Genomic DNA, 21,392 nt, shown 5'->3' with positions numbered 1-21,392 from the left:
CACCACGCACCAGGCTTCCAGTGTGTCTCCAGAGCCCTGTTCCTCCTCCACGCACTCGCCCTGTGGTGCGTGTCTCCAGCCCGGTACCACCAGTTCCGGCACCATACACCAAGCTTCCTGTGCGTCTCCAGAGCCCTGTGCTCCCTGTTGCTGCTCCCCGCACTAGCCTTGAGGTGCGTGTCCTTAGCCCGGTACCACCAGTTCCGGCACCACGCACCAGGCCTACTGTGCGCCTCAGCCGGCCAGAGTCTGCTGTCTGCCCAGCGCCGTCTGCGCTGTCCGTCTGCCCAGCGCCGTTTGAGCTGCCTGCCTGCCCAGCGTCATCTGAGCTGCCCGTCTGCCCAGCGCCATCTGAGCTGCCCGTCTGCCCAGCGCCATCTGAGCTGCCAGTCTGCCCAGCGCCATCTGAGCTGCCTGCCTGCCCAACGCCACCTGAGCTGCCTGCCTGCCCAGCGCCACCTGAGCTGCCTGCCTGCCCAGCGCCATCTGAGCTGCCTGCCTGCCCAGCGCCATCTGAGCTGCCTGCCTGCCCAGCGCCATCTGAGCTGCCTGCCTGTCCAGCGCCATCTGAGCCGTTTGTCTGTCCCGAGCCGTCAGAACCGCCCGTCTGTCCCGAGCCATCAGAGCCGTCCGTCAGTCAGGAGCCGCTAGAGCCGTCCGTCAGTCAGGAGCCGCCCGCCAGACAGGAGCTGCCAGAGCCGCCTGCCAGTCAGGAGCTGCCAGAGCCGCCCGCCAGTCAGGAGCGGCCAGAGCCGCTCGCCAGTCAGGAGCTGCCAGAGCCGCCCGCCAGTCAGGAGCTGCCAGAGCCGCCCGCCAGTCAGGAGCCGCCCACCAGTCAGGAGCAGCCCGCCAGTTAGGAGCCGCCCGCCAGTCACGAGCCACCCTCCAGTCACGAGCCGCCCTCCAGTCATGAGCCGCCCTCCAGTCCGGAGCTGCCCTTTAGTCCGGAGCTGCCATTCAGTCCGGAGCTGCCATTCAGTCCGGAGCTGCCATTCAGTCCGGAGCTGCCCCTCAGTCCGGAGCTGCCCCTCAGTCCGGAGCTGCCCCTCAGTCCGGAGCTGCCATTCAGTCCGGAGCTGCCCCTCAGTCTGGAGCTGCCCCTCAGTTCAGAGTTGCCCCTCAGTCCGGAGCTACCACTCAGTCCGGAGCTGCCCCTCCGTCCAGTGGCGCCCTCTACGATGGTCTACAGTCCGGGACTCGCTGCAAGGGTCCTCGTTCCTGGGAGGCCACCTAAGCGGGTATTGACTATGGTGGAGTGGGGTCCACGTCCCGCACCCGAGCCACCGCCGTAGGAAGGCCCACCCTCCCCTTCTGTGTCAGGTTTTGCGGCCGGAGTCCGCACCTTTAGGGGGGGGGGGGGGGGGGGGGGGTACTGTCACGCCCTGGCCTTAGTTATCTTTGTTTTCTTTATTATTTTAGTTAGGTCAGGGTGTGACATGGGGGATGTTTGTGTGTTTTTGTCTCGTCTAGGGTGTTTGTATTGTCTAGGGGGTGTTTGTAGAGTTCATGGGGTTGTGTTCATTGTAGGTGTTTATGTAAGTCTATGGTTGCCTAGAATGGGTCTCAATTAGAGACAGCTGTCTATCGTTGTCTCTGATTGGGAGCCATATTTAGGCAGCCATATTCATTAGGTAGGTTGTGGGTGATTGTCTATGTGTAAGTTGCCAGTGTCTGCACTTATTGTTTGTATAGCTTCACGTTTGTCTGTTTGTTGTTTTGATTTAGTTTGTATAGTGTTCATTTCGTTTTGTCTTCTTCTAATAAAGAGAAGAAGGTATTTATATCACGCTGCGCCTTGGTCCTCTCTTTCACGTAACGACGAACGTGACAGTGGGAAGCTTGTGGAAGAATACCCGAAACGTTTTACCCAAGTTAAACAATTTAAAGGCAATGCTACTAAATACGAACTGAGTGTATGTAAACTTCTGACCCACTGGGAATGTGATGAAAGAAATAAAAGCTGAAATAAATCATTCTCTCTACTATTATTCTGACATTTCACATTCTTAAAATAAAGTGGTGATCCTAACTGACCTAATACAGGGAGTATTTACCAGGATTAAATGTCAGGAATTGTGAAAAATAGATTTTAAATGTATTTGGCTAAGGTGTATGTAAACTTCTGACTTCAACTGTACTTGGAAGTGTAGTATCAGCGTTTGTTGCTGACATGTCATACCTAAGTTTGCTTATCTTGCCAATGAAAAAGTAATTAAAGTAGTTGGAAATATCAGTGGGTTTTATGATGAATGAGCCATCTGATTCAATGAATGATGGACCCGAGTTAGCCCTTTTTCCCAAAATGTCATTTAAGGTGCTCCAAAGCGTTTTACTATCATTCTTTATATCATTGATTTTTGTTTCATAGTATAGTTTATTTTTATTTTTTATTTAGTTTAGTAACATGATTTCTTAATTTGAAGTACGTTTGCCAATCAGTTGGGCTGCCAGACGTATTTGCAATACCTTTTGCCTCATCCCTCTCAACCATACAATTTTTCAATTCCTCATCAATCCAAGGGGATTTAACCGTTTTTACAGTCATTTTCTTAATGGGTGCTTATTAGTAACTGGAATAAGCAATTTCATAAATTTGTCAAGTGCAGCGTCTGGTTGCTCCTCATTACACACCACGGACCAGCAAATATTATTTACATCATCAACATATAAATCACTACAAAACTTGACCTCTTATACACTATATTAGGCCCAGCCTTTGGAACTTTGGTTTTCGTAGATATGGCTACTATATTGTGATCACTACATCCTATGGATTTGGATTCTGCTTTAAAGCAAATATCTGCAGCATTAGTACAGATGTGATCAATACACGTTGATGATTTATGTCCTGTGCTGTTTGTAACTACCCTGGTAGGTTGACTGATATCCTGAACAAGGTTGCAGGCACTGGTTACAGTTTGAAGCTTACTCTTAAGTGGGCAGCCTGATGAAAGCCAGTCAATATTGAAATCACCCAGAAAATATACTTATCTGATGATATCACCTACATTATCAAGCATTTCACACATATTATCCAGATACTGACTGTTAGCACTTGGTGGTCTATAGCAGCTTCCCACCAGAATGGGTTTAAGGTGAGGCAGATGAACCTGTAGCCATATTACTTCAACAGTATTTAACATGAGATCCTCTCTAAGCTTTACAGGAATGTCGTTCTGAATATAGACCGCAACTCCGCCCTCTTTGGCATTTCTGTCTTTTCGGTAGATGTTATAACCATGTATTCCTACCACTGTATCATCAAAAGGTATTATCTAAGTGAGTTTCAGAGATGGTCAGAATATGAATGTCATTTGTTACAAGCAAATTATTGACTTCATGGAACTTGTTCCTCAGGCTACATATGTTAATATGGGCCATTTTTAGATGGTGGTTCTATGTGGAACCATAATGACTCAAATAACCGTTTGAGCTCTTCAATGGTTCTTTGCAGTTCTGAAAATGGGTTCTTTCCTCTTTAGTGACAATAAAAAATGTAGGGGGGTCGGCTCATTCAAATATTTTGGGGCTTGGTTTGCTCACAGCTCCTTATCAACTGTGAGTGAGCGTGTCATTCCAGTCTATCAGTTGTGTTATGCCATTACATGTTAAATATGACTATGGCCAATGACGGTTACATATGACTCATGTTCTTTATAGAACCTCAGGAAAGTGTTCTTAAAACACTATAAAGGTTCCATTTAGGACCGTATGAGCATATTTCTTTATAGAATCGTCCAAAAAGGGTTCTATACAGCACGAAAAAGGGATCTACTATCGTTAGGAACCAAAGAAACCCCTATTTGGCACTATATGAAATATATATGGAATATATACAATATGTGTGTACAAGGCTTGGCGTCAACTTCATTTCAATTCAATTCCAGTCAATTCAGGAAGTATACTGAAATTCAAATTCTCTTCTATGCTTTCAATGAGAAATTTGGAATTGGAATTTGGTTTAATTCTGAATTGATTGGAATTGAAATGGAATTGTCCACAACCCTGCTTGCTACATACACACACGATAAGCAGTTACTAGGCTTGGGCGGTATACCGTATATACCCTATAGAGCTCCCGAGTTGCGCAGCAGTCTAAGGCACTGTAGCTCAGTACAAGAGGCATCACTACAGTCCCTGGTTCGATTCCAGGCTGTATCACATCTGGCCGTGATTGAGTGTCCCATAGGGCGGCACACAATTGGCCCAGCATCGCCCGGGGTAGGCCGTCATTGTAAATACGCATTTGCTCTTAACTGACTTGCCTAGTTAAATAAATAAATAAAATATATACTGGGGTATTTGGAAATAGCTAGGAGTTTGGTTTTCAATACTGTTTAAACTATTTCTTTGAAGTTTTTCAATACATTTTAATATTTGTAGCTACTTTTTAAGTAAATACCTGCAGTCAACTTGTACAATAGGTTAAGAGAAAAAATGCAAAAAGCTTATTTCTTTCAAATTTTGTGCACAAATTTGTTTACATCCCTGTTAGAATCTGATTAAACATCATAATCATTACACAGGTGCACCTTGTGCTGGGGACAATAAAAAGCCACTAAAATATGCAGTTTTGTCACACAACACAATGCCACAGATGTCTATATTTTGAGGGAGCGCACAATTGGCATGCTGACTGCAGGAATGTTCACCAGAGCAGTTGCTAGCGAATTTTTTATTTTTATTTTTAATTTATTTTTAATTTAAATTTTCTCCCCCTTTCTCCCCAATTTTCGTGGTATCCAATCGCTAGTAATTACTATCTTGTCTCATCGCTACAACACCCGTACGGGCTCGGGAGAGACGAAGGTCGAAAGCCACGTGTCCTCCGAAGCACAACCCAACCAAGCCGCACTGCTTCTTAACACAGCGCGCCTCCAACCCGGAAGCCAGCCCCCTTGTTTAGCGCGCACTGCGCCCGGCCCGCCACAGGAGTCGCTGGAGCGTGATGAGACAAGGATATCCCTACCGGCCAAACCCTCCCTAACCCGGACAACGCTAGCCCAATTGTGTGTCGCCCCACAGATCTCCTGGTCGCGACCAGCTGCCACAGAGCCTGGGCGCGAACCCAGAGACTCTGGTGGCGCAGCTAGCACTGCGATGCAGTGCCCTAGACCACTGCGCCACCCGGGAGGCCCCCAGTTGCCAGAGAATTTAATAAGATAATCCATCCAGCTTTATCTGTCTACCATAAGCCGTGTCCGACGTTGTTTTAGAGAATATGGCAGTACGTCCAACCCGGGCCTCACAACCGCAGACCACGTGTAACCACTGCCAGCCCAGGATGTCCCTTCCGGCTTCTTCACCTGCGGGATCATCTGAGACCAGCCATCCGGACAGCTGATGAAACTGAGGAGTATTTATGTCTGTAATAAAACTCATTCAGATTGGCTGGGCCTAGCTCTTAAGGGGGTGGGGGGCTACGCCCTCGCAGGCCCACCCATGGCTGCCACCCTGCCCAGTCATGTGAAATTCATAGATTAGGGCCTAATGAATGTATTTCGATTGACTGATTTCCTTACAGTTCATATAACTCAGTAAAATAGTTGAAATTGTTGCATGTTGCGGTTATGTTTTTGTTCAGTATACTTTTTTGTTCAACACATTCAGCAGAAAATAGCTTCATTTTCATCAGATGACAACAGAAGTGCAATGCTATTTGTCTGGCAGCCTCACAAGTAAATGAGTTTACAGTGAAAAAGCAAGGTATTCTTGGCAAGAAACGATGCATTGCCATCATATTTCTAATGTTTATCATAGAAAGAATGTAGCTAGCTACATTTCTTAATGTTTTGCTTAAAGTTAATCTTGCATTATACCGGAAAAAAGTAGTCTACACGGAAAACCACCAGAGAAAAGTAGTCTGTATGAAAAACCACCAGAGAAAAGTAGTCTGTATGAAAAACCACCAGAGAAAAGTAGTCTGTATGGAAAACCACCAGAGAAAAGTAGTCTGTATGAAAAACCACCAGAGAAAAGTAGTCTGTATGGAAAACCACCAGAGAAAAGTAGTCTGTATGAAAAACCACCAGAGAAAAGTAGTCTGTATGAAAAACCACCAGAGAAAAGTAGTCTGTATGGAAAACCACCAGAGAAAAGTAGTCTGTATGAAAAACCACCAGAGAAAAGTAGTCTGTATGGAAAACCACCAGAGAAAAGTAGTCTGTATGAAAAACCACCAGAGAAAAGTAGTCTGTATGGAAAACCGCCAGAGAAAAGTAGTCTATATTGAAAACCACCAGAGAAAAGTAGTCCGTATGGAAAACCACCAGAGAAAAGTAGTCTGTATGAAAAACCACCAGAGAAAAGTAGTCTGTATGGAAAACCACCAGAGAAAAGTAGTCTGTATGGAAAACCGCCAGAGAAAAGTAGTCTGTATGGAAAACCACCAGAGAAAAGTAGTCTGTATGGAAAACCACCAGAGAAAAGTAGTCTGTATGGAAAACCGCCAGAGAAAAGTAGTCTGTATGGAAAACCGCCAGAGAAAAGTAGTCTGTATGGAAAACCACCAGAGAAAAGTAGTCTGTATGAAAAACCGCCAGAGAAAAGTAGTCTGTATGGAAAACCACCAGAGAAAAGTAGCTACACATCAGTCAGAGCTCTGTCATCCGAGTGGAGAAGTGCAACTGAAGCACAAAATGTGTCTGATGCCGAGCAGAAATTACAATAAGAAGCATTTTAGATCTGCGTCTTCAAAACGCAGCAAGATATTTCTTATGCGTTTAATATTTTTGTCTGCGTGAAAATCGCAGCATTCTGCTGTTATCTCAGTAAGTGGCTGAATTAATAAGGAGACGGGGCATCATATTGTGTTAGCTTTCTGCCGTGTTTGAGAAATCTGTACAACTGCCTGCTATCTTGATTTTATGGCGTTTTTTCTCCTCTCCGTTCTCGGCCCGTCTGCTATTTCCCCATCTTCTTGCCCCATCTTCTTGCCCCATCTTCTTGCCCCATCTTCTTTGAGCAGAGCAGGCAGGCAGGCCTGTTGCCCTTGCGACTCCAGACTCCACACAGACACAGCATGTACCGGGAGTGAAAAATCTATGTTAACCTCTCTCAGTTTATATGACTTCTAATGTGTTGAAGGATCTCTTTAAGTTCATGCGTGTGTATGTGTGTGTGGGTGTGCAACCACACACCCTCTGGGCAGACAGCAAAAAGCGCTTGCTTGACCCAATTCAGGAAACCGTTGATTTTCTTCAGAGAAACTGTCTAAACGGATTTCCTGTTGTTTTGAGACCTCACTAGAAGAGTAGAATAACTAGCTGTTGCTACAGAACGAGATTACCAATTTACAGTTAGTCTGTACCTTCTACCATAGTTTAGTCTCATTCACCACGCATGAACACATACCAAGATGTTTTGTATATGCTTGCGTAAGATAGTTTGACTATATAAGGCTTCTGTACTCATTGTGTCATCGAGCTCTCAGCCTTACACTTCAGAGTGCATGACTGACCAGCTTCATTATTGCAATTCTTATTAATAATGATTGATTGTTTGAAGAAATAACAAAGTCTCTCTCAATTGGTTAGAATTTCCACAACAGTTTACATGCTGCTTCTAACCTCAGACAAGCATGCGTCAAAACTCTGTTCATTTGCAAAGTGTCTCTCATTCACATTTGCTTGTAAATGTCCAAACTCACCAAAAATGGCATGCGGTAGCTCCAAGCTATATACAGTGCAGACCCCTTTACTTTTTCCACATGTTGTTATGTTACAGCCTAATTCTAAAATTGATTCAATTGTTTTTTTCCCCTCATCAATCTACACACAATACCCCATAATGACAAAGCAAAAACAGATTTTTTAGAAATGTTTGCAAATGTATTAAAAAGAAAAAGCTCTTTCCTCATTACTTTGTTGAAGTATGACACTACAAGCTTGGCACACCTGTATTTGGGGAGTTTCTCCCATTCTTCTCTGACGATCCTCTCAAGCTCTGTCAGTTTGGATGGGGAGCGTCGCTGCACAGCTATTTTCAGATCTCTCCAGAGATGTCCTGTTGGATGGTGAACCTTTGCCCCAGTCTGAGGTCCTAAGCTCTGGAGCTGGTTATCATCAAGGATCTCTCTGTACTTTGCTCTGTTTGTCTTTCCCTCGATCCTGATTAGTCTCCCAGTCCCTGCCGCTGAAAAACATCTCCACAGCATGATTCTGCCACCACCAGGCTTCACCGTAGGGATGGTGCCAGGTTTCCTCTAGATGTGACGCTTGACATTCAGGCCAAAGAGTTCAATCTTGGTTTCATCAGACCAGAGAATCTTGTTTCTCATGATCTGAGAGTCCTTTAGGTACCTTTTTGCAAACTCCATGTGGGCTGTCATGTGCCTTTTTCTGAGGAGTGACTTCCGCCTGGCCACTCTACAGTAAATGCCTGATTGGTGGAGTGCTGCCGAGATGTTTGTCCTTCTGGAAGGTTCTCCCATCTCCACAGAGGAACTCTGGAGCTCTGTCAGAGTCACCAAGGCCCTTCTCCCCCCGATTGCTCAGTTTGGCCGTGCAGCCAGCTCTAGGAAAAGTCTTGGTGGTTCTAAACTTCTTCCATTTAAGAACGATGGGGGCCTCCTGAGTGGCGCAGTGTCTCAGTGTTGCGGCGTCACTACAGCCTGGGGTTCGATCCCATTACTGTGTCATTACTGGCCGTGACCCGGAGTCCCATAGGGCAGCGCACAATTGGCCTAGCGTCATCTGGGTTAGGCGAAGGTTTGGCCAGGGGGGCTTTGATTGGCTCATCGCGCTCTAGTAACACCTTGTGGCAAGCCTGGCACCTGCAGGCTGACTTCGATCATCAGTTGAACAGTGTTTCCTCCGACACATTGGTGCAGCTGGGTTCCGGGTTAAGCGAGCGGATGTTAAGAAGTGCGGCTTGGCGGGTCATGTTTCGGAGGACGCATGACTCGACCTTCGCCTCTCCTGAGCCCGTTGGGGAGTTGCAGCGATGAGACAAGATCACGAAATTGGAGAAAAAAAGGAGGTAAAAATTACAACAAAAATAAATAAATAAAATAAATAAAATGTATATTTAAATTACGATGGTGATTTTTTGGTACCCTTCCCCAGATCTGTGCCTCGACACAATCCTGTCTCGGAGCTCTACGGACAATTCCTTCGACCTCACGGCTTGGTTTTTTTCTCTGACATGCACTGTCAACTGTGGGACCTTATATAGACAGTTGTGTGCCTTTCCAAATCATGTCAAAACAATTGAATTTACCACAAGTGGACTCAAATCAAGTTGTAGAAACATCTCAAGGATGATCAATGGAAACAGGATGCAACTGAGCTCAATTTCGAGTCTCATAGCAAAGGGTCTGAATACTTATGTAAATCAGGTATTTCAGTTTTTTATTTTGAATAGATTTGCAAACATTTCGATAAAACAGTTTTTGGGATATTGTGTGTACATTGATGAGGATCCATTTTTTTTTATTCAATCAATTTTAGAATAAGGCTGTAACGTAACAAAATATGGAAAAAGTCAAGGGGTCTGAATACTTTCCGAATGCACTGTATGTATAAATCGATGAGCTGGAAAGCCTGTCTTTGCAATTCATTCATTTACTTTTGTTTGCGCTCATTAGCATATTTAGCTAGCAGCCTCCATGGAAATTCGCTATTTTTTGTTATAATTTTGTTAGCATTCTGGTAAAAGACACCCGATGGGCTTTTCTTGGCACCACCTTGTGTACTAAGCCGGTAATACCGTATATCCCAGGATGAGAAAAGGATGGTATGACGATATGAACATCTGGATACCACCCAACCCTACTAGTTACTACACAAAAACCTTATAAATACACACAACAGCTAGGCCAGTACAAACAGAATATACTGAACACTTACAGACATCATTTACACACTTACAATCCACTATCCTTCCAGACTTATAAGTGTCAAGATTCAACAGTATCCTACTAGCGACTGACAGTCTACATAAAGATTGTATTGTTCATGTGTTACAGTTTTTCTCAGTCGCTTTGGTGCATTTCTTAGATCAAAAAGTGCAATTCTTGATACTACTTGTACAAATTCCAAATCATCTAGTCACTTGTGCACATCATTAAAGCAATTTCTTATTCCTTTGAACAAATTGCAATTGATAATGTACAAGTGTCAGCTTTTTTCCACATTATCAATTGCTCATGTCATGTTGATCAAAATATAGTAGATGGTTCTCTGTTGAATAGTCTTACCCCTCAAAACATCTAGGCATTAGTTCCTTGCATAAGCCATTACATGCAAAATTGTTGAACTATTTGTCATAAACTGTCAAGCATAGTTTTACACATTTCTATTAGACCTTTTGTACAAAAACGTGAATTGATGAATCGTGCAGGTGAAATTGACCCTCACTCAAGAAGGAATGTAAAGTGTTAGTTCAACCAACAATCAACCAGTTGTCTAAATTGCTCAAAGGTACATCTCATGAAGAATCAATTGGCAAGCATATATAGACAGACCACAACACAGAGTTGCAATTTTCCAATAATGGATGGACCAGGAAACGAACAGGGTCAACAGCCAAGAGGAGGAAGAAGAGGAGCAAGGATGCGTGGTGGAAGGCAAAACAGAGGAAGAGGCAGAAGAGGACATAGGCGCATATCTGATGACATAAGGGTCACTATTCTAGACCATGTTGTCAATCATGGCCTTACAATGGCTGAGGCGAGTCGAAGGGTGCAGCCGAATATTGGGAGATCAACCGTGTCCTCAATAGTTCAAACGTTTCGAAGAGAGAACAGGTATGTCCACCAATGTACAGTGCACTGTTACTGTATATAAGCAGTATACTGTATACTTCCTACAATGCTTCATATTACAGTAGTCCACTTGTATTTCACAGCATACAGAAATATACTCTATACAGATACATACTGCACCTTACATGCACCCACCTGTATGTTTTACAGTAAAATGTGTGTTCGCATAGTTTTTGTCTATGTGAAAGTGTGCGATGCATCACTGCATTTTTCCCCACATAGGACTGCAAGATTACCTCAAACCGGTGGCAGAGGACGCCTTTTCACACCTCAACAGGAGGAGGCTATTTGCACCATGGTCCGAGCAAACAATGCCATGAGACTCAGGGAAATACAAAGGACCATTATAGAAGACAACGGTGTCTTTGAAAACATCCATACGGTTAGCATCTCAACCATCGACAGGGTGCTGCATAGAAACCAGATGAGTATGAAACAGCTGTACCGTGTACCATTCCAAAGGAATGAGGACAGAGTTAAGGAGCTACGGTACCAGTATGTACAGGTAAAACATATATCAATGTAACTACTTTACAGCAACATTTTATAGTGATACAAAGTACAGTAAGCATAAACTGCACACATTTCAATTGCTGTGGAAGGAACATGCAATATATGTACATTTTATGTCACTCTTCCTATCCAAAACAAATTCCGCTGTGTGTTCTGGGATATAGCGTATAATGGAGTTGGAATCAAGTGAACCCTCTCACAACTTTGTATACGTGGATGAGGCTGGCTTCAACCTGACCAAATGCAGAAGGCGGGGTCGGAATATCATCGGTCACAGAGCTACTGTGGATTTGCCAAGCCAACGGGGAGGAAATATCAGCATGTGTGCTGCTATTTCAGAGCATGGTGTCCTAACCCATATCCCCCTTATAGGGCCATACAACACCCAGCATCTACTCAACTTTTTAGAGACTCTCTACAGGGCTCTCATCCCTGATGATGAGAGGGGTCTGTTTAGAGAGGATTTGCCAAAGTATGTAGTCATTTGTGATAATGTGAGTTTCCATCGATCAAACATCATAAGGCAATAGTTTGTGACCCACCCGAGGATGCTCATAGAATTCCTCCCACCTTATTCACCATTCCTTAACCCAATTGAGGAGTTCTTTTCAGCATGGAGGTGGAAGGTGTACGATCGTCAGCCACACACAGATGACCCTGCTGGCTGCAATGGATGCAGCATGTGAGGACATCACATTAGACGCCTGCAGAGGATGGATAAGGCATTTCAAAAGATTCTTTGGAAGGGAAAATATCTGGTGTGATGTGGATGAGAATATGTGGGCCGACAGACAGCAACGTCTGGATGTGTAGAGACAGCACAACAGTGCTGCGGGCAAAGTTGTGCCTTAGGGGTGGTTTCCTGTGTTTCTTTCTAATTTAGATGTTTTTCCTTTGTGCCCCTTGGGTTGTCCAGTCTCTTTCAATCAATAACTCACATACAGTAATATGTAAATAGTACTGTTTAAATTGATATATGCCATAGAAGTGCAGCCTTGTGCATTTTCAATACAGTAACTGTCATCCAAACTGTAGCCTAAGTTTACATCAGGTAATACTGTCAAAGTACACAGTTACATTGACAACATGCCTCAACATTTTGACGACCTTGTTCGTGAACAATGACTCAATGACTTATCATTCTGATGACACTGACATGATCATTGGCATGAATATTTACTTTTGAGAGATGTACGGATTTTTAGTGACTGACTAGCTTTAGAAACATATCTATTGCAGTTTGTACAAATTGTTCTGAGAAATGCACTTATTATTTTGCACATGTTAGGGATGATGTGAAAAATGCACCAAAGCGACTGAGAAAAACTGTAACAATGTGTGTCATCACGGAACATCACGTTTCCAACGCAAAACTCCACAGGCTCCCCACAGCACATGTTGTTGTACCGAAATCAAATAGCAGAGGTTGTGTAGGGATGGTGTCATTGTGTAGGGACGATGTTAGAGTTATCGTAGGGTCAGATTCCTCCCCCAGCTGATACACACTTATGATTAGTCACTGTCTTACCGTTGTGTGTGTTTTTTTCCAGAGCGTGTCTTGTGGAATGTGTGTTTGAGGGTGTGTGTGTGTGAGGAGTGTGTGTGTGTGTGTGTGTGAGGAGAAAGAATAAGAGCAGTCAGGCTTCACCATGAGCAGTGCTGTTAGAAGAGCTCAATACATTGTGGATAAGTGTATGGCGTAGATGGGTCGCCATGCCTCATCCCCCTCTTTCTCTACCTCTTTCATTCTCTCACACACTCACTCGCTTAATCTCATTGTTGATGCATGAGTGGAATTTACCTTCTGCGTCCTCAACAGGATCAATGGCTTCAATGGCCTCAATGGTAGCTGAGTATGGAGAGAAAGAGAAAGATAGAGAGTGAAGGAGAAAGAGAGGGAGAGAGAAAGAGGGAGGAGGGTGAGGGTTATTCATGCAAAACCCTTAGAGCGGCACTGCAGCCCTCAGTACAGAGGGCGTTTGGTGTTAGCATGTTCGGTAGCTAGCGTTAGCTCACACACATACACACATACACCATGCTATTACTCCTCAGCAGTAGTGAGGTGAGGGTGACTGACTGACGTGGTGAGAGAGAGAGAGAGAGAGAAAAGGAGATGAAGGGTGGATAGATATATAAAAATAGACAGACAGACAGACAGACAGATAGATAGATAGATAGATAGATAGATAGATAGATAGATAGATAGATATAGTGTGTGTGTGAGTGTGTACGTATGTGCATGCGTCATGAGAGTGTATGTAAATATATGTGTATATGTGTGTGGGCGTGTTTGCCAGTGTGTGTGTGTACTCACCACTCTGCAGAGTCTGCTTGCCTCCTGATAGAACTCCGCTGGGCAGCATGCCAGTGGGGGTCAGTCCCTTCAGGGTCAATACGTTCTCACTCTCCTCCCTAAAACACACAGACATACAGGATTAAAAAACACACACACACACACACACGCACACACACACACTAGCACACACACTCTCACATGCATCTGCACACACACGTATAACAAAAATATGCTCATACACATAGACCTAAGCACTTGTTCACACACACACACACACACACACACACACACACACACACACACACACACTGAAGCTCACTCACCGTAAAACTTGGAACATTTTGGCCATCTTCCCGATGGCACGGATCTTGTTCCTGATCACCTCTTTCCTAGCTGCCGCTGCATTGGCTGGAAGGAACCAATCCCAGAGGAGTAAAACACAGGACACCAATCACAAGGACGTGAAAAGGAAGGTTATTTGCCATAACAATAGAGTGAACTGGAACCAACCAATCAACATGTATAAGATCTCCTAAACCTGTGTTACAGTTTTTTTTACAATCACTTTGCCACTAATTTCGGAACCTTGATGTAATTTTTCAAACTTTAGACACAAAACTCACAACCAATGATCAAAATGCAAATTTTTCAAAACTCAAACACTTTTTCCAATTGCTTGGATACAATACACATAAAGCTAAGATCATTTGTTCATTCAACTAAAATCACCTGTTCAAAATGACACAACTTAACATCAAAGTATTACCATTTCAAAATGCAATTCACACATTACATCTGAAATGACAGATTACAATGATCTAACTATCAATTGATACAACTGCTCAAAATGACAAGTAACTGTTGCGTTACTCTTAATGCATAGTTTTATGGAAACTGACGAACAATATTCCATGTTTAGATCATGAAAGTTTCAGGATAACGAGATCCATTGACACCAATTACCGTGGAACATGAATCAATTGGACTACATTATCTATGGATGTAATATTTCATCATCATTCTTTATCAGACACTGTTTCTATGGTCCCATATACCACTTTTCCAGACCATGTTTTCAGATTTGACATTACTGTACACTGACCGGCCACTTTATTAGGTACACCTATCTAGTACTGGGTAGGACCCCCTTTTGCCTCCACAACAGCCTGAATTATTCACGGTGTTGTACGTTAAGAGATGCCCTTCTGCACACCACTGTTTTAAACAGCTGTTATTTGCGCATTTGTGGCCTTTCTGTTAGCTTGAATGAGTCTGGACATTCTCCTCTGAACTCTCTCATTAGCAAGGTGTTTTGCCCACAGAACTGCCGCTCACTGAATGTGTTTTGTTTATCGCACCATTCTCTGTAAACTCTAGAGACTGTAGTGTGTAACAATCCCAGGAAGGCAGCTGTTTTTGAGATGCTGGAATCACCATGTTGAGCATCAACATTCATACCACGGTCAAAGTTGCTTAGATTATGCATCTTGCCCGTTCTAATGTTTGGTCAAACAACATCTAAAGCTCTCTACTCTATATACTCTATATATTGAGTTACAGGCAGCCACATGATTCGCTGTTCGAATGTAACCTTCCTTGATGAGCTAAATCAGGTCTATAGAGCTGATGGCATGACCTATGTCATTGTGTGGGATAATGTCAAGTTCCACCATGCTCATGGTGCAAGCATGGTTTCAGGCCCATCCACAATTTACCACCCTGTACTTACCCCCATACTCTCCTTTCCTTAACCCGATTGAGGAATTTTTCTCCACATGGAGGTGGAAGAGTATATGATAGGCGCCTTCACGAACAAGCCACCCTTCTCCAGGTCATGGATGACGCATGCAATGACATCCCGGCAAACCAGTGTCAGGCCTGGATTTGCTATGCCCGAAGATTCTTCCCAAGATGTTTGGCTAATGAAAACATCCATTGTGATGAGGATGAGAACCTGTGGCCAAATCCACAAGACAGGGTTGATGGAAATATAGAAGTACAGTAATCAATCTTTTGTTCTGGTTTTTACAGTAAGCCAGGTGAGGAACACTGCAGTTGACCTTCAACTGTTTTTTATTTTTTTGTAGCTAATTATTTTTGCTTTGATTCAAAGAAACCAATGTTGTGATTTTATTGTATTTCATCAAAAAATGTCATATTTTGTTCAATGATTCCACTGTGTCTGTAGTATTCTCTCTACTAGTTATTTTACAGTGATGTATTTACGTGTAGTAGCATAATGAAACATGTATCCCATATTTTGTACAACAATATTTAATGACTGTACGAACAACTAAACAGTGAAACTATCGGTATCTTGTGTGTGGGTGATCTAAATGAATGTTCCTATGGTATTTCATGATAAATGAGTTATTTGAACCAATGATTCTGCAAGTGCAAGGTTTCTTTAAAGATGTGAATGCACAATGCAGTGTTTTGAACATTGGACAGCCTGTGTAACAAGTGATGACCGTTTTGAGTTTTGTGTCTAGAGTTTTGAAAAATGACCAGGTTCTGGTTCTGAAATTAGTGCCAAAGTGATTGTTAAAAACTGTAACCTCAGACCTGCTCATACACATTGACCGACACACTTGTTCACACACACACAGACACACAGACACACAGACAGACAGACAGACAGACAGACAGACACTAGTCTGTAGTGTGTGTATGCAAATGTGTGTCACCCTCTCTCTCTCTCCCGCCAACCCCTCTTTTTACGCTACTGCTATTCTCTGTTCATCATATATGCATAGTCACTTTAACCATACCTACATGTACATACTACCTCAATCAGCCTGACTAACCAGTGTCTGTATATAGCCTTGCTACTCTTATTTTCAAATGTCTTTTTACTGTTGTTTTATTTCTTTACTTACCTACACACACACACACACACACACACACACACACACACACACACACACACACACACACACACACCTTTTTTTCGCACTATTGGTTAGAGCCTGAAAGTAAGAATTTCACTGTAAGGTTGTATTCGGCGCACGTGACAAATAAACTTTGATTTGATTTGACCTTGTTTTTGGCGTTTATCCTAAAACCCTATTCTTTCCCCATTGGGGTACGCTGAACGAACCAGAGGTAACTCATTGGGGTACGGCTGAACAGACCAGAGGTAACTCATTGGGGTTTTTGCGTGAACGGACCAGAGGTAACTCATTGGGGTATGGCTGAACGGACCAGAGGTAACTCATTGGGGTATGGCTGAACAGACCAGAGGTAACTCATTGGGGTATGGCTGAACGGACCAGAGGTAACTCATTGGGGTATGGCTGAACGGACCAGAGGTAACTCATTGGGGTATGGCTGAACGAACCAGAGGTAACTCATTGGGGTATGGCTGAACAGACCAGAGGTAACTCATTGGGGTATGGCTGAACGGACCAGAGGTAACTCATTGGGGTACGCTGAACGGACCAGAGGTAACTCATTGGGGTACGCTGAACGGACCAGAGGTAACTCATTGGGGTACGGCTGAACGGACCAGAGGTAACTCATTGGGGTACGCTGAACAGACCAGAGGTAACTCATTGGGGTACGGCTGAAGAGACCAGAGGTAACTCATTGGGGTACGGCTGAACAGACCAGAGGTAACTCATTGGGTTACGCTGAACGGACCAGAGGTAACTCATTGGGGTACGGCTGAACAGACCAGAGGTAACTCATTGGGTTACGCTGAACGGACCAGAGGTAACTCATTGGGGTACGCTGAACAGACCAGAGGTAACTCATTGGGGTACGGCTGAACAGACCAGAGGTAACTCATTGGGGTATGGCTGAACGGACCAGAGGTAACTCATTGGGGTACGGCTGAAGAGACCAGAGGTAACTCATTGGGGTATGGCTGAACGGACCAGAGGTGACTCATTGGGGTATGGCTGAACGGACCAGAGGTAACTCCTTGGGGTACGGCTGAACAGACCAGAGGTAACTCATTGGGGTATGGCTGAACAGACCAGAGGTAACTCATTGGGGTATGGCTGAACAGACCAGAGGTAACTCATTGGGGTATGGCTGAACAGACCAGAGGTAACTCATTGGGGTATGGCTGAACAGACCAGAGGTAACTCATTGGGGTACGGCTGAACGGACCAGAGGTAACTCATTGGGGTATGGCTGAACGGACCAGAGGTAACTCATTGGGGTACGCTGAACAGACCAGAGGTAACTCATTGGGGTACGGCTGAAGAGACCAGAGGTAACTCATTGGGGTACGGCTGAACAGACCAGAGGTAACTCATTGGGGTATGGCTGAACAGACCAGAGGTAACTCATTGGGGTATGGCTGAACAGACCAGAGGTAACTCATTGGGGTATGGCTGAACGGACCAGAGGTAACTCATTGGGGTATGGCTGAACAGACCAGAGGTAACTCATTGGGGTATGGCTGAACGGACCAGAGGTAACTCATTGGGGTATGGCTGAACGGACCAGAGGTAACTCATTGGGGTATGGCTGAACGAACCAGAGGTAACTCATTGGGGTATGGCTGAACAGACCAGAGGTAACTCATTGGGGTATGGCTGAACGGACCAGAGGTAACTCATTGGGGTACGCTGAACAGACCAGAGGTAACTCATTGGGGTACGCTGAACGGACCAGAGGTAACTCATTGGGGTACGCTGAACAGACCAGAGGTAACTCATTGGGGTATGGCTGAACGGACCAGAGGTAACTCATTGGGGTACGGCTGAAGAGACCAGAGGTAACTCATTGAGGTACGGCTGAACAGACCAGAGGTAACTCATTGGGTTACGCTGAACAGACCAGAGGTAACTCATTGGGGTACGCTGAACAGACCAGAGGTAACTCATTGGGGTACGCTGAACAGACCAGAGGTAACTCATTGGGGTACGCTGAACAGACCAGAGGTAACTCATTGGGGTACGGCTGAACAGACCAGAGGTAACTCATTGGGGTACGCTGAACAGACCAGAGGTAACTCATTGGGGTATGGCTGAACGGACCAGAGGTAACTCATTGGGGTATGGCTGAACGGACCAGAGGTAACTCATTGGGGTATGGCTGAACGGACCAGAGGTAACTCATTGGGGTATGGCTGAACGGACCAGAGGTAACTCATTGGGGTACGCTGAACAGACCAGAGGTAACTCATTGGGGTATGGCTGAACGGACCAGAGGTAACTCATTGGGGTATGGCTGAACGGACCAGAGGTAACTCATTGGGGTATGGCTGAACGGACCAGAGGTAACTCATTGGGGTATGGCTGAACGGACCAGAGGTAACTCATTGGGGTACGCTGAACAGACCAGAGGTTACTCATTGGGGTATGGCTGAACGGACCAGAGGTAACTCATTGGGGTATGGCTGAACGGACCAGAGGTAACTCATTGGGGTACGGCTGAACAGACCAGAGGTAACTCATTGGGGTACGGCTGAACAGACCAGAGGTAACTCATTGGGGTACGCTGAACAGACCAGAGGTAACTCATTGGGGTAGGCTGAACGGACCAGAGGTAACTCCTTGGTTTTTAGGACTACAAGCTCTATAAAGGTATGATTACCATCATAGACCTCTTCCTCTCCATCATTCTCCATGAGCTCATCATCTGAACAGATACTGAGAACATTCACCAGCATCTCTGTCACTGTGGAAAGATAGAGACAGAGACAGAGACAGAGACAGACAGAGAGACATCTGTAATGTCTTTATTCTTTTGGAACTTCTGTGAGTGTAATGTTTATTGTTCATTTTTATTGTTTATTTCACTTTTGTATATTATCTATTTCACTTGCTTTGGCAATGTTAACATATGTTTCCCATGCCAATAAAGCCCATGAATTGAATTTAATTGAGAGAGAGAGAAAGAAAGAGAGAGAAAGAGATAGAGAAAGAGAGAGAGAAAGAGAGAGAGAGAGAGAGAGAGAGAGAGAGAGAGAGAGAGAGAGAGAGAAAGAGATAGAGAAAGAGAGAGAGAGAGAGAGAGAGAGAGAGAGAAAGAGAGAGAGAAAGAGAGGGGGTGAGAGAGAGAGAGAGAGAGAGAGAGAGAGAGAGAGAGAGAGAGAGAGAGAGAGAGAGAGAGAGAGAGAGAGAGAGAGAGAGAGAGAGGAAGAGAAAGAGAGACAGGCAAATACAGAGACACAATAGAGAACATATTCAGAGAACATATTATTTTGGTGTTTGTAATACGTGTAGTCGTTGTTCCCACCTTTCTCTCCAACAAAGGGCAGGGACCAGGTGAAGACATCCATGAAGTTGGGCAGCCAGTAGGGATGAGGGGAACAGTTGAACTGGCGGATGTTCATCACGTTGTTCTCATACTTCAGAACCGCCGCTGTGAGAGAACCAAAGAGGGCAGGCCTGTTACACACTCATAGCCTACTGGTGTGTGTGTGTGTGTGTGTGCGCGCGTGCGTGTGTCTCTGACCTTTGTTGTTGTAGACGTCCAGGTAGTTAGGTGCTGAGAAGATGGTGATGAGGGAGGGAAAGCCTGTAGTCTGACTCTTTCTGTACATCCGGTACCTGAACAGGGACGCAGTCAGGGAATCCAGATTAGGATTAGGGTTAGGATTCCATAGATTGGGGTTCAACATTAAGGGGTGTAGGGTTAAAGATATGGTTGTTGTGTGGTTAAGGTTAGACTTGACTATGGATAACTGTGTTAAGAAATGGAATGATTTGATTATGAAACCTGACGCTGCTGTTTTGGTTGACTGAACTGTTTGTGTTGACATGACATGACCCTATCACCTATTAACCCACATCCCCACCTCCCAAACACTTAACCCACATCCCCACCCCCCAAATACTTAACCCACATCCCCACCCCCCAAACACTTACCCACATCCCCACCCCCCAAATACTTAACCCACATCCCCACCCCCCAAATACTTAACCCACATCCCACCCCCCAAACACTTAACCCACATCCCCACCCCCCAAACACTTAACCCACATCCACACCCCCCAAACACTTAACCCACATCCCCAGCCCCCAAACACTTAACCCACATCCCCACCCCCAAACACTTAACCCACATCCCCACCCCCCAAACACTTAACCCACATCCCCACCCCCCAAACACTTAACCCACATCCCCACCCCCAAACACTTAACCCACATCCCCACCCCCCAAACACTTAACCCACATCCCCACCCCCAAACACTTAACCCACATCCCCACCCCCCAAACACTTAACCCACACCCCCACCCCCCAAACACTTAACCCACATCCCCACCCCCCAAACACTTAACCCACCCCCCCACCCCCCAAACACTTAACCCACATCCCCACCCCCCAAACACTTAACCCACATCCCCACCCCCCAAACACTTAACCCACATCCCCAACCCCCAAATACTTAACCCACATCCCCACCCCCCAAACACTTAACCCACATCCCCACCCCCCAAACACTTAACCCACATCCCCTCCCCCCAAACACTTAACCCACATCCCCTCCCCCCAAACACTTAACCCACCCCCCCACCCCCCAAACACTTAACCCACACCCCCACCCCCCAAACACTTAACCCACATCCCCACCCCCCAAACACTTAACCCACATCCCCACCCCCCAAACACTTAACCCACCCCCCACCCCCCAAACACTTAACCCACATCCCCACCCCCCAAACACTTAACCCACATCCCCACCCTCCAAACACTTAACCCACATCCCCAGCCCCCAAATACTTAACCCACATCCCACCCCCCAAACACTTAACCCACATCCCCACCCCCAAACACTTAACCCACATCCCCAGCCCCCAAACACTTAACCCACATCCCCACCCCCCAAACACTTAACCCACATCCCCACCCCCC

General features: G+C 45.1%; 1 protein-coding gene across 5 annotated transcripts in view; it reads right to left on the bottom strand.

Annotated features, from left to right (window-relative positions):
* LOC129827534 (protein phosphatase 3 catalytic subunit alpha-like) overlaps nucleotides 1–21,392 on the bottom strand; it is a 68,812-nt gene that overhangs the window by 7,543 nt on the left and 39,877 nt on the right. For 4 of the 5 annotated variants that reach the window (XM_055888458.1, XM_055888459.1, XM_055888461.1 and 1 more), the window contains 6 exons: nucleotides 19,989–20,083; nucleotides 19,770–19,895; nucleotides 19,125–19,208; nucleotides 13,898–13,982; nucleotides 13,593–13,690; nucleotides 13,080–13,127 (listed from right to left, as the gene is read on the bottom strand). In XM_055888458.1, coding sequence (XP_055744433.1) covers nucleotides 13,080–13,127; nucleotides 13,593–13,690; nucleotides 13,898–13,982; nucleotides 19,125–19,208; nucleotides 19,770–19,895; nucleotides 19,989–20,083 — 536 coding nt within the window. The remainder of the gene's footprint in view (nucleotides 1–13,079; nucleotides 13,128–13,592; nucleotides 13,691–13,897; nucleotides 13,983–19,124; nucleotides 19,209–19,769; nucleotides 19,896–19,988; nucleotides 20,084–21,392) is intronic. The other variant, XM_055888460.1, reaches the window with a different exon arrangement.

Source organism: Salvelinus fontinalis, chromosome 29 (assembly GCF_029448725.1).
Source record: "Salvelinus fontinalis isolate EN_2023a chromosome 29, ASM2944872v1, whole genome shotgun sequence".
In the NCBI taxonomy this organism is placed as follows: domain Eukaryota; kingdom Metazoa; phylum Chordata; class Actinopteri; order Salmoniformes; family Salmonidae; genus Salvelinus; species Salvelinus fontinalis.
Note: the sequence above shows the minus strand (reverse complement) of the source record. Positions and strands in the feature narration are given on the sequence as shown.